This window comes from Pteropus medius, unplaced genomic scaffold (assembly GCF_902729225.1).
Source record: "Pteropus medius unplaced genomic scaffold, Ma_sr-lr_union100, whole genome shotgun sequence".
In the NCBI taxonomy this organism is placed as follows: domain Eukaryota; kingdom Metazoa; phylum Chordata; class Mammalia; order Chiroptera; family Pteropodidae; genus Pteropus; species Pteropus medius.
Window position 1 is genome coordinate 46,382,758 of NW_024340849.1, and position 13,933 is coordinate 46,396,690.

Consider the following 13,933-nt stretch of genomic DNA (forward strand, 5'->3'; position numbering starts at 1 on the left):
GGTTGGATCTAAGTTCTCTCTATATCCTAAGTGATGAGATAACAAGGAATTTATGCATAAATGGAAATGAAGATTTGAACTTCAGTAATTGCCCAGACAAATTTCCAGTAGCTGCAAAGTATAGGTAGGGCTGTCTGGGAAAGCTGGAGGGAGGATGGCCATATGCCCTGATGAGATTTAAGGATTTTACTATTCTGGAAGAAGATGAGATCATATACTGGGGACAAGTAGGACTATCTGTGACATCTGGGCTTCACCAGAGCTTTAAAATTTTTCTTTTATGTTTTCTTCTTCCTTTTTTTCTAAACAGATCCCATGCGAGGCCCAAGAAAACTGGAAGTAGTAGAAGTAAAATCTCGACAAATCACTATCCGTTGGGAGCCATTTGGATATAATGTGACTCGTTGCCATAGTTACAATCTCACAGTCCACTACTGTTACCAAGTAGGAGGACAGGAACAAGTGCGAGAAGAAGTAAGCTGGGACACAGATAATTCACACCCTCAACATACAATCACTAACCTCTCACCATATACCAATGTCAGTGTGAAGCTCATCCTCATGAATCCTGAGGGACGGAAGGAAAGTCAAGAACTCATAGTACAGACAGATGAAGATCGTGAGTACTTTTAAATGATATATTTATGTGAAATCTGTATCTTCTCAAAAAAGCAGCTTTTGTTTCTTTCAAATTGAGATCTTTATAATGAAAATGGAAGGGAGATCTACTTACTGTGTTGAATAAAATAAATATATCTGTGCTTCTGTATACTTAAGTGCTGATTAAAAAGGGTAAAGGAAATAAAGTTAGACTTTTTTTAATCCTTTAAGAGTCATAAAATCACTTTTATATATAAATTCTATAATGCTCTAAATAGTTCTTTATTCAAGTTTTATTATATTGAACTGAAGAGTTGTTTTGGATATTATATCATTTATATGAAATGCTTATTTAAATGTATTTAAAAGATATTCTAAAACATTTTTCATAGTTCATATAAAAATTCAGCCCAAAGTAGAGGCTGCTTTGCTATTCAGCACTGTACTGAGAAATTACCTCATTAGATCGGCGGTCATGAAATAGATCATATTTTCCCATAGGAACAATGTTTTAATTGGAAATTACCTTAATAAACAAGAATTTAACAAATGAACCATGCGTGTTATCAGCAACTCATCAATAAAAACAAATATACAATTGCAATAAACCTCTAAAGTAATTTAAAATAATAAAATTACTATTTGAATCTCAGCATGGACATAATGTGCTTTTACACTGATTATACAGGGGACTCTTACGTACAATCAGATTTTCACATAGCACATAAAATACAGTGGTAGTGTATCATATATTTGACATAAAATTCATTTGCCAGGCATCAGAATAAGTCACGTGGAACTTGGGAAGCTCACTAAATGAGTATACTTACATATTCCTGGGAAAAATAGATGTTTAACTTTTTGTTTCTTCATGAAGCTGATTATGATCTTTGATCATTGATTATAACAAAATAAATATTTATAACACTTTATTATTTCATTTAAAATATTTTGAGTATTTATGACCTATACAATACCGTGCATATTGTTACAGAAGAGAAACATGATAACGGTTGGAGTAAATGAGGCACTCACCCCACATAATTGGCTACTGTCAAATAGTTGTTTTATTACACTTATTTTTGTTAGGGGTATTACAAAACTGGAAGCCCTGTTTCTGTTTCTTCTAACTTTTCCTCATCTCTCAACAAATAAGGAAGAAGGTGTCAGCATTGTCAATAGGTCATCTCTGGACCTTTCCCTCCCTGTGTTTCAATATTTAATTTGGTCCTGACTCCTGTTATTTCTACTTCCAAGGTATTACATTGTTCTTTTCTCTCAACTTCCACAACCTATGTTCAGAGCCTCATTATTTTATATTGAAATTTCTGTAATAGCTTCTAACCTTTCTTTCCTATTTTAATTCACTCATTGATCTTTAAAATACATTAGCATCATCACTCTCTCCACAGAGCCTTCAATGACTCTCTTTATCCAAGTCTCGACTTTCAAGGTCTAATGTATTCTTGGTTCCTGTTCTAGAACTAATAACTTTCCTCCACTTGCAGCTCCTTCTGCAAAAATGTCACTTCAGTATTGGTTCCTTATGCCACACTTCTTATATCTCGGGCCCTTTCTGATTACCTCTTGTCCTCTGCCACCTAACTTTCCACCTGACTGCCTCTCAAGTCCATCTTCCCTGCTAACCTCCAAAGTTTTCCTCAAGTTTCAGGTTCTTCTTAAAGTTGTCTCCAACTCTTTCAGCCCATATTCCTCCCATCCTTATGACCTTATTTGCATTACATAAGATCTTTAAATCTCTGAGCCTTAATTTCCTCATTTGAGAAACTTGAGAATAATAACCATACTCAGGCATATTAGGGTTAGAGTAAGTTAACATAGAGAGCTATTTGTAGCTGCCAGAGAGGGGCCTTTAATAGTTGAGCATGATTATTACTGTTGTAACAATTCAAATCAGTTCACTGTGACCCTTCCTTGTTCTCTCACACTGTTATATACTTTTTTCTCTTAACTATAAATTACTTGAGAGAAGAAGCCTTATGTATTTCTTCTATAGCAATATGCATGACATTGAGTAGGTAATAAACACTCAAAAATATCTACTTAGTCTTTAAAACAATAAAGTTTGCTGATAATAATTTAATACATTTTTTAATCAACAGTAATATTTTAGTCAATAAGAGAGGGAAATAAATGCAGTCATTTCTAGAGATGAGCAGATATGTCTTGCTGAAGCACAAACCCACTCAACACTTTTGGGTTTCAAATTGAGAACAGACATGTGCTATAAATTCTGTTAAATTCTGTCAAAACATGAGATCAGAATAACTTATTTTTTTATTTATATTATCTTGCTATTTCCTGAAGTTGGGGTATGCATTACTTCTAAATGAAAATCTATTATTTTTATAGCATGCTAGCTATAATTGGTTAATTAGTTAGTTAATTATTTCAAATTATATTGCCTAACAACAATAAAAATACTTCAAAAAAGACAGATAAAAGAAAGACAGAAATAGAATAATTATGAAATGATACTGAGTTTGAAGAGAAAAGAATGGTGGGGTCACTTTAGTAATCTACCATTAGCAAAGGCTCTAATTCATCGAACATTGTGAGTTTTATTGTACTATAGAATTTTTATTGAAATATTGTTTATTTCATGAGAAAATGTGTGGAATTAATTTACTTTTTATTACTGTTTAAAGTATCACTAGACAGAATAAGTTCAATTCCACAAGCTTAAGATAATAATCTATATATCTCAATCTGAATTTCTAGAACTTCTAAAACAGGTGCTAGACATAAGTTCCTGTGAGGTACAATATCCTCCCGAAGAAACAATTGCCTAATCCAAGATTTACACCTAATGTTTTTGTCTAAGAGTTTTGTAGTTTTAGCGCTTACATGTAGCTTTTTAATCTATTCGATATAATTTTTATATATGGTATGAGGTAGTAATCCTACTTCATTCTTCCAAAAGTTGTTCAGCACCACTCATTGAAAAGATTATTTTCTCCTCACTGAATTTTCCTGGCATTTTTGATGAAAATCAACTGACTGCAAATGTAGAGGTTTATTTCTGATCCTTAGTTCTGTTCCACTGATCTGTATCTCTATCCTTATGCTAACACCACAATGTCTTGTTACTGTAGCTTTGAAATTGAAAAGTGCGAGTCCTCTCCAACCACTTTTTTGATTACTTACACTATCACCAAAAGATTTAATCATGTATCCCTCAATATACATATATTCATATTTAGTGTATTTTTATAAATATAGATTTATAAGAAGTATTGATATATTAGTTTATAAATAGGATAGATACATTAATATACTAGATTGTATATAATATAAAGCTAAAAACTGAATTTAAATGAATACGAGTTAAACAGTATTTTAAAAATAATATTAAATGTTATTTTATAGAAAATTGGCAAGTAAATTTCTATGCCATTTAGGGTTTTGTTTTACAAACTAATCAAAGGTATTTCATATTTTAGGTTTAAAAAACTGGCATCAAAATTTCCCAAATCTTTTATATTATTAATAAAAAAAAACAATTTTAAAGTATATTATTTTATCTATATCACATCTATAAAACTTCTATTTAGTGTATATTTTTAATATCTGACATTTTTGTCACTCAGTATTATGGTTATAAAATTTACCCATGATGATGTCTATAGCTGTCATTTATTTTCAGTCTTTTTTGCATTTTATTGTGCATATAAAAAATTATTAAACTATTTGGTTTGTCTCTACTAGTTTTATTTTAAAAATGCTGCTCTGCCAACATCCTAGTAAATGCATCTTGGTACATATGTGCAAGAATATTACTAGGGAATATACCTGGAGGGGGAGTTATTGGATCATATGATACATGCCTCTTTAACTCTGCTAAATATGACCAAATTATTTTCCAAAGTACCTGTACTGATCTACACTACCACAGGCAATGTGTGGGACTTCTCATTGCTGTATAGCCTTCTTTATTTATTTTTAAAGAACAAAAAAAATCGTTTAAAAGATGATTACTGAGCTTCATATAATTGATTCAAATTTTAAAGAAAAAAGCGAGGAAATGTTTTTCTTTATAAGGGCAATGTGGCCAAAGTGGTTTTGAATTTTATATTTTTAAAAGAAAATTGAGTTTACCTATGGATTATTAAAATCTTGTGCCTCAATAGTTAAAAATTTCTGAAGCCTAGAAAACCTTTTTTTTCTTCATTTGTTACTTAAACATTTATTGATTTTCCTTGCTCCCTTCTAGTGCCAGGTGCTGTTCCTACTGAATCCATCCAAGGAAGTACCTTTGAAGAGAAGATATTTCTTCAGTGGCGAGAACCAATTCAAACATATGGTGTCATCACTTTATATGAGGTAGTATATACATTTATTAGTAATTTAATTTTTTATTATAATTTCTATGGTAGCTAGATTAGTATTTAAAAATGCATAATGGCATTCTGTCTTTTAAGAGTTTAATGCTTTCAATAGTTATAATGGTTACTGTATAGAAGCGATAAAATTAAAATGAGTTTTTTTATTACTTTCATGTATACAGTACATTGGTTAGACATTTATATAGCTTATAAAATGATCCCCCTAATTGCTCTTTCTCTCCTCTGGGTCTCTACCTAACGATTACATTAATGTTGACTGCATTACCTATGCCATGTTTCCCATCCCTGTGACCATCTATCAACTACTAACTTGTATTTCTTTAAACCTTCACCCCATTCCCAACCCTCCTCCCCGCTGGCTGTCACCAGATTGTCCTCCATATTTGTGAGTCTATTTTTGATTAGTTTGTTCTTTTTGTTCCTTAGATTCCACATATAAGTAAAATCATATGGTATTTATCTTCTGTCTGACTTATTTCACTCAGCATAATAACTTCTAGGTCCATCCATCTCATTGCAAATGATAGAATTCCATTTTTTTAATGTCTGAGTAATAGTCTGTTGTATATATGAACCATAACTTTTTTATCCAATCATCTGTTGATGGGCATTTAGGTTGCTTTCATATCTTGGCTATTGGAAATTGTGCTGCCATAAACATAGGGGTCCATAGATCTTTACAAATTATTGTTTTGGTTTTCTTTGGATAAATACCCAGAAGTGCAATTGCTGGGTCAAAAGATATATCCATTTTTAATTTTTTGAGAAACCACCAGACTGTTTTCCATACTGGATGTACCAATTTTCAATCCCACCAACAATGTATGAGAGTTCCCTTTTCTCCACATCCTCACCAACATTTGTTGTTCTTTGATTTATTGATGATAGCCATTCTGACAGGTGTCAGGTGATATCTCATTGTGGTTTTAATTTGAATTTCTCCGATGATTAGTAACCTTGAGCATCTTTTCATATGTCTATTGGCCATCTGCATTTCCTCTTTGGAGAAATATCTGTTCAGGTCTTCTGCTCATTTTTTAATTGGATTGATTGTTTTTTTGTTGTTGAGTTGTATGAGTTCTTTATATATTTTGGATACTAACCTCTTATCAGATGTATCATAAGCAAATATCTTCTCCCAATGAGTCTGTTGTCTTTTTATTTTGTTGATAGTTTCCTTTGCTGTACAAAAACTTTTTAGTTTGACGTAGTCCCATTTGTTTATTCTTTCTTTTGTTTCCCTTGCCCGGGGTGATATATTCAACAAGAAATTACTGTTAGCAATATCAGAGAGTTTACTGTCTATGTTTTCTTCTAGAAGTTTTATTGTTTCTCAGTTTTACATTTAAGTCTTTAATCCATTTTAAGTCTTTTCTTGTATATGGTGTAAGAAGGTGGTTCAGTTCTTTTTTCTTTTTTCTTTTTTTTTGCATGTATCTGTCCAATTTTCCCAACACCATTTATTGAAGAGACTGTCTTTACTCCATTGTATGTTCTTGCCTCCTTTGTCATATATTAAGTGAGTGTGTAGGCATTGATTTATTTCTGGGCTCTCTATTCTGTTTCATTGACCAATGTATCTGGTTTTATGCCAGTACCATGCTGTTTTGGTTACTGTAACTTGTAGTATAGTTGGATATCAGATAATGTGATACCGCCAACTTTGTTCTTCTTTCTCAAGATTGCCATGGCTATTTGGGGTCTTTTATGGTTCCAAATAAATTTGGGAATTATTTGTTCTAGCTCTCTGAAAAATGCCATTGGTATTTTGATAGAAATTGCATTGAATTTGTAGATTGCTTTGGGTACTATGGCCATTTTAACGATGTTGATTCTTCCTACCCATGAACACAGTATAAGCTTCCATTTATTTGTACTTCTTCCATTTCTTTTTTCAATGACATAATTTTATGAGAACGTGTCTTTTACCTCCTTTGTCTTTCTTTATCTCTTATTATAAACTTTGTTTTAAAGTATATTTTATGTGATGTAAGTATCACTACCCTGGCTTTTTTTTCATTTCCATTTGAGTGAAATATCTTTTTTCATCCCTTCACTATCAGTCTGTGAGTGTCGTTTGATCTGAAGTAGGTATCTTGTAGACAGCATATGCATAAAATGAGTTTGTGAATTATGTATATTTTCAGGATTCATATTTATAATGATTGAGATGTTTTCCAAATTATATGCTCTTACATGTAAAGATACAAAAAAAAATTTTTAAATCATCTTTATTAAAAACAATAAGTATTTTGTAGTGTACATTGATTAGGAGGGAACCACAGAATCCTATTCTTGCTAACTTTAAAATATTTTACTACTGAATTATAGAAGACTGCTGATTATCCAATTAGCAAAGTCAATAGATGTCGTCTCAGAAGTAACAATAGAATAATGCCTTTTGGTTTCTTCGTATTAGCACAACACACTTTAGACTTCTGTGACATAGTTTGTCTACTGAGGCATATCAAATGGTTGAATGATAGCAGAGAAGAATTTGATGAATTGTTCGAAGAAGAAAGTAATAGCAAGCATGAGGTGACAGTCATCACATCTGTATGAGCATCATTTCACTATACCCATTGTCATAGAAACAAGCAGGTACATTTTTTTTAGGTAGCATTTATTTGAATGCAAATTCAACAAAATTATATGTTGTTAGGCTTCTAAAATTCGCGACAGTTCCTCCTATGGCACCTCTGCTTGAATACCTTTCAGAACTACTGACAAAAGCCTGAGCAGATTAGCTGTCAGACAGTAATCACTGGTAAACCCCTTCCCTGACCCAACTAGCCTCACATTGATGTTTCCTTATATCTTTTGAAAATTGGTATTGAAATGCAAAAATAAATAAATAAAATAAAATAAAATTGTTGTTAATTGAAAGCTAAACAAAGTAAGATAAAAGATAAAAGAAAATTACTTTCATGTTTCGTTATCGAGGCTGTTCATTGGCTGCTTCATTGTAAAAGAATTGAATTTTATGAAAATTCATGGCTCACCTTCTATAGAGCTAAGTTTTATAATTAAATCAAACAAGTTCCTATTTGTTTCCTCAGTGAACAGAATCTTTTATTTGATATTTTTTGGCCCCATGACCATTTTCAGGTCTCAGGTTTGGGGATTCTTGCCATCAAGAATAACAGAATTTTTTTTTTACCAGAAAAGATACAGTTTTCGAAATCCATGTTTAGTTTCAAGAAATAAGTCCACCTGTCCTAAAAGCCACATGTTAGTATCTGGACAAACAGAAAATAGCCAAATTCTTTCTTGCTGATCTCACTGAACATATATCTTTGTGTAACAAGTAACTTTTCTGACCACCAAATCTTTCTCTCTGTTTTCTCCATTTTTTCTAGAAGTAGGAAGGAAGGAGTTCCAGGTTACTCAAGGTAGGCCTTAGATTGGGGCCTCAGGAGGGAGCTCTTCTTTAGCTAAGAAGCACTCTACTATGATTCACCCAGCCCGTGCCAGAGCTGACGATAGACATAGCTTACTCCTGTAGCCAAGAACTGATATTTAACTAGACTTGGTCACTCCTGTGGAAGACTACAATCTCCTTGGACAAACATCATGCTAAGGAAATAGAACAGTTGCCCAAAAAGAAGCAGGGGCCTTAGGAACAGTATATTCTGTCATAGAAACAGATTTGATTATAGGTAAAAACTGGAAGGAAAGGTAAATTATCGTAGTTGAAAAAGCTTAGTAATAAATGATGCAGGTGATTTTTTAGGCAGGGAGCACACTTGGATAGTTTTTGAAGGAAAGAAGAAAAACAGATTGAGTGTTGTAGTTGTAAATGAGTATTCTGTAGGTTCAGGTTATTCTTAAGTTCTCTACCTCTTATGAAAGATATACCAATCATTAATGACTAGAAAATGCTGACAATGTCATTTTTTGCCAGGAGTTTTGGCAGTTTACAGCATTAAAGCATTCTTCTGGTCTTATTCTGTGCCCTCTCCTTTGTATTCCCCTGATGCCCATCTTCAGCCTCTCAAACTAGCCTTTTCTTTCCCTTCTCCCTGCCTTTGTTCTACTCCAGCCCTTCTCATACCTTACCTCCCGATCAGCCATTTAATTTTATCAGGGTCATCTTCCTGAAACCTGGACTGATACTTATAATAACTATCAAAATTTTTATTTTATGAAATTTTAATTGTAATATTGCTCTCTGAAAGAATATTTTAAGTAAGAAGTATTAAAAATAAAATGTTCTTGTTTCTCAATTTTACTTTTCAGAGGTAATTATTGTTAACAACTAGATGCCTGTCCATGCAAAATTTTGCAAGATAGAAATCTTAGTGTAAGTTTATTTGTGAATGTAGATGGATAAGATTTAATAAATGTTAGCAAGCCCACACTTTATTACAAGAATAATATGCCATATAAGACCTGTACCTCACATCATACAAAAGTAAATACCAAGTAGATTTATGATATACACACAGAAATTAAACTATAAGAACTTATAAGGAAAATAAGGAAGATGTTTTTGTAATACAGTTGTACCCTACACAACACGAGGGGCACCAGCAACCTCACAGACGAAAATCCACATATAATTTTGACTCCTTCAGAACTTAGTAGTCGTCCCTTGGTATCTGAGGGAGATTGGTTCTAGGACCCCCTGTGGATACCAAAATCCTTGGATGCTCAAGTCCCTGATGTATAAAATGACATAGAACAACAATTCATTGAGTCAATCCCTACATCCATGGATTCCCAACCGCAAATTGAAAATATTATTTTTAATCCTTGGCTGATTGAACCCATGAGTGAGAAACCTCCATAGGCCAACTGTGTGTGTGTGTGTGTGTGTGTGTGTGTGTGTGTGTGTGTGTGTGTGTATTTTAGGCGAGGCAACCTTGATTGACCTCACCGATTGCAAGGACCTTGTCAGTTTACAATCCCTTATTTTTTTATTTTTTACGCCTAGAATACCTAGTCTTCTTAGGTGGTCTCCCATCCAAGTACTAACCAGGCCCAACCCTGCTTAGCTTCCGTGATCAGATGGGATCGGGCTTGTTCAGGGTAGCATGGCCGTAGACTTCAACTGTATATTTTTGACAAAAATCCTCATAAGTGGGTGGACCTGCAGTTCAAACCCATGTTGTTCGAAGTTCAACTATTTATCTTTTTAAGCTTGATGTAAAACACAAAAATCATTTTAAAAAGATTGACAGATTTGGTTATATAAGAATTTAAACTTCCAAATGCTGTAAGATACCATGAAGAAAGTCTAAATACAAACAGAAGACCTGGGAAATTATTTTCAACATTTATAGCAGTGAACAGGCTGGTAGCTATAATATACAGACTTGATACAGATTAATAAGAAATAGACAGAACACTCCATTAGAAAAAATAGACAAAGAATAAGAGGAGACAACTCATAGAAAAAAATCCAAATGTCATGTATACATGTGAAAAGATACCTACCCAACTTTGCTCATGATTGAAATGAAATAAAACAAGTGTTACAAGAAGTTTAAGTTTGTGTAATATCAGATGTTATGCCGTGATGCAGAGAAATGTGAATGTGCAGACTATACATTCTGCAACCTCGTATTAGGCAATTTGGAAGTATTGATCAAAATTTAAACATTGCATATCAAGCTTATATCTAGAAGTTTATCAGTCATAATATTCCCAAATGCACAGGAATATATATATCTAAGTGTTTTCATTGCAAATCACTAAATTTATATAGCCCTAGGTTGCCTAGTGAGTAAACTCCTGGTCATGAGAGTTAATACATCAACCGGCTTTTTTTATTATTATTTAACATATGTTAAAGTATTGGAAGAAGACAAAAGTATAAAAAGTACTGCCCCTTGTATACTAGAATAACTAACTATAGAGAAAATGAAATAAATACCAAATGCAAATCCATTTAACATGTGACTGGAGTATAGAGTGCACGCAGTGTTGCTTGTGCACATAGTAAAGTAGAATGGTCTAGACTTGTCGGATGAGTGAGGCATTGAGAGAGCAAGAGGTGAAGGAAGACACTTCAAGATTCCAAGCTTGGATAACTGGGCTCAGTTAATCATTATTGACTGAACTAAGTAATAGTATCGAAATAAATAGAATTTAGAGACCAAGTTAAGAACTCTGGCTGCAATATTAGAGGCCTTGCATGTTCTAATCCCAATTAACATTTATTACTGCATCTCCCATTGTTTTTCCCTCAAATTTAATAAGCCATGTATATAGAATTTTTTTCTCCAAGAACTTTCTGAGCCATTATACCCCCCTGCTTTTGTTTATACAGTAGACCCCCTTATACAGTAGTCTCCCCTTATCTGAGAGAGCTATGTTCCAAGAGCCACTACCCTCTCCCCAGTAGATGCCTGCATCCACAGATTGTACTAATCTTAAATATACTGTATTTTTTCCTATACATACCTTTTCACGTAAAGTCTTCTCTCAATTGTCAGTATCACTAATCTTGCACTTTGAGGCCACTTTAAGTAAAGTAAGGGTTACTTGAACACAAGCACTGCACTACTGCAACAGTCAGTCTGATAATTGAGATGGCTACTAAGTGACAAATGGGCGGGGGGCATGCACAGTGTGGAGACAGTGCACAAAGGGATGATTCACGTCTCCAGGCCAGATGGAGCAGAATGGTGTAGATTTCATCACACTACTTAAAACAACACGCAATTTAAAACTTATGAATTGTTTATTTCTGCGTTTTTCCATTTAATGTTTTCAGACTATGAATGACCATCACTAACTGAAACTGCAGAAAGCCAAACCGAGCATAAGGAGGGTCCACTGTATCCTTTCTTCCACCTGATCTCTCCCCTCCATTCTCCTCCTATCATATTTCTTCTTATCTTTCAGTATTTCGTTCAAATATTGTACTTTCCCCTGAAGTATCCTAGGTCCTTTCCTCCCCTGAAATCAGGTTTAATTCATTCTTTTGATTGCTTGGACCTTGATTAAAGGATTATATTTAAGACTGACTGGAATTATAATCAACTCACATTCCCTAGAAGAGTTTGATTTCCTCCCTGGTCAGAGATTGCATGTTATTCCATTTTGTTTTTCTATGAATCTTTCAGTTTAGAATTTGAGACTTTAAGTAGAGGAGAGGAAAATAATTTTTTAATAATTCAGACACGTACATGTAAACCAGAAATCATCCAATATAAGCAGCAGTTGACTGCATCTCACCTGAATTTACGCCTCCCCCCACACACACACATATTTTGGTTATGTGTCAGTTAATTTTTGACTGGGCCATCTCATAAAATTACCCTGACCCTACAGTAGAACATCAGTGTTCTATATAGAGGCTTCATTAAAATTGCCCTTGGCTAGTGATACAGTGCAAGTGTGAAAACAGTTCCAAACTTTTCTTCTGGGAGTTTCCTACTGCTTTTCCACAGCCCAGTACTTAATAGGCACTTAATAAACATTTGTTGGATGAACAAATGAACAAAATAGGTGCCAAAAGGTCATGTTACATTTGAGTTTGAGCGTGGAGGTATATTTTGGTGCCCTACAGAAATACTGCTCAGGTGAACAGGTGTTTATTAAACAGTGCAATTCTAGAGTTAGACTGACCGTATTCCTGAGAAGCTTTTCTTCTGGTATTCAAACTCCCAGAGCTCCGATTGGTTTGAGGGAGATCAGTGAACTTCCTGACATTTTGTGTCCACATATACATGACATATTTGTTTGTTAGATATTTGGTAAAAGATGAGGGAGATGATTCATCATTTCAGGAGTACATTAATTAGTGTGTATGTGCATTTTTATGGGTGGGAGAGAGAGAATCTATTAATTGTAACAAATTATAGAAGGGCTGTGACTGAAATACAGTTACAAACCCCCAGTTTAGCTTATCCTGCATGACCATGGTTAGAGGAAGTACACGCTCATCAGCCCATCTTGGGGTACAGAGCACTGTGCGGTATAGCCCCTTTCCACTTCTCCAGCCGCGCAGGGACTACACTCACCCTGCTCACTGGGCTACAGCCACATAGGCCTTCTTTCTGTCCATTAACTGCCCGAACACTCCTGCTTCACAGCTTTGGTTCATGCTATTCTTTCCCAAACTCTTGGCGTGTTGGCTCCTTCACAAAGTTCAAGTCTCTTCAGATTAAATGTCATCTCTTCAGTGGATCTTACCGCAACCATTCTAAATGGCTACAGATGTTCTCCTCTTTCCCCACAACATTCTTTATCTTAGCATCCCATCTGTTTTTCCTACAGAAGTTAGTGTTTTTAATTTAATTTCATTTGATTAGTAATTTACTTATTGTCTCTCACCCACCCCAGTCTATATATTCTTAGCTATCTGAGGGCAAGGCCCATGTCTGCCTGCTGACCACAGAGTGTCGATGTTCAATTAATCAATATTTGAATGGAAGGAATGAATTTGAGTAGGTAGTTTGAATTTGAGTAATTTTAGTTAATTAAAATTAAATTTCAAGTTTCCTACCAGAAAACATAACTCTATCATGTTCCAGGCAGATGAAAGTTAACGAGCAAAGCGATGTAAGAAAAGCCCAGTAACTATGTGTGGTACAGTAAATCTGTGTCCCCTACCCAGGACAGACAGTAATACCATGTCATCATATCAAGTATTTAGAAATCAGTTTGGGGAAGATGTAAGCAGATCTTAAACACAAAGTTAGGGAGTTTGGACTTTGTCCCACATGCATTTGTTTCCCATTAAAGTTCTTATTAAGATAATAAAATGAACAAGAAGATTAACCTAGCTCTGGTGGGCAGTGCTAGTCTTTATTTTAATTATATTGTGTCATAATTATTGAATTGCTTATCTCTTTCGCCACCAGACTATGGCCTCCTACAGGGCAAGGTACCCAGTCTGAATCACCATATGAGACCCCAGCTCAGAGTACAGTGCTTGGTACATAAGGAGGCATGCAATTAATATGTTTCAAATGGGGGACTAAATGAATAAATAAACTTTGGGGAGCAGTTGT

General features: G+C 34.2%; 1 protein-coding gene and 1 pseudogene across 5 annotated transcripts in view; one reads left to right on the top strand and one right to left on the bottom strand.

Moving 5' to 3' along the window:
* PTPRM (protein tyrosine phosphatase receptor type M) overlaps window positions 1–13,933 on the top strand; it is a 699,551-nt gene that overhangs the window by 403,752 nt on the left and 281,866 nt on the right. For all 5 annotated transcript variants that reach the window (XM_039845844.1, XM_039845843.1, XM_039845845.1 and 2 more), the window contains exons 8-9: window positions 311–619; window positions 4,835–4,944. In XM_039845844.1, the coding sequence (XP_039701778.1) occupies window positions 311–619; window positions 4,835–4,944 (419 nt within the window). The remainder of the gene's footprint in view (window positions 1–310; window positions 620–4,834; window positions 4,945–13,933) is intronic.
* LOC120590134 (uncharacterized) lies at window positions 9,897–10,015 on the bottom strand (annotated as a pseudogene).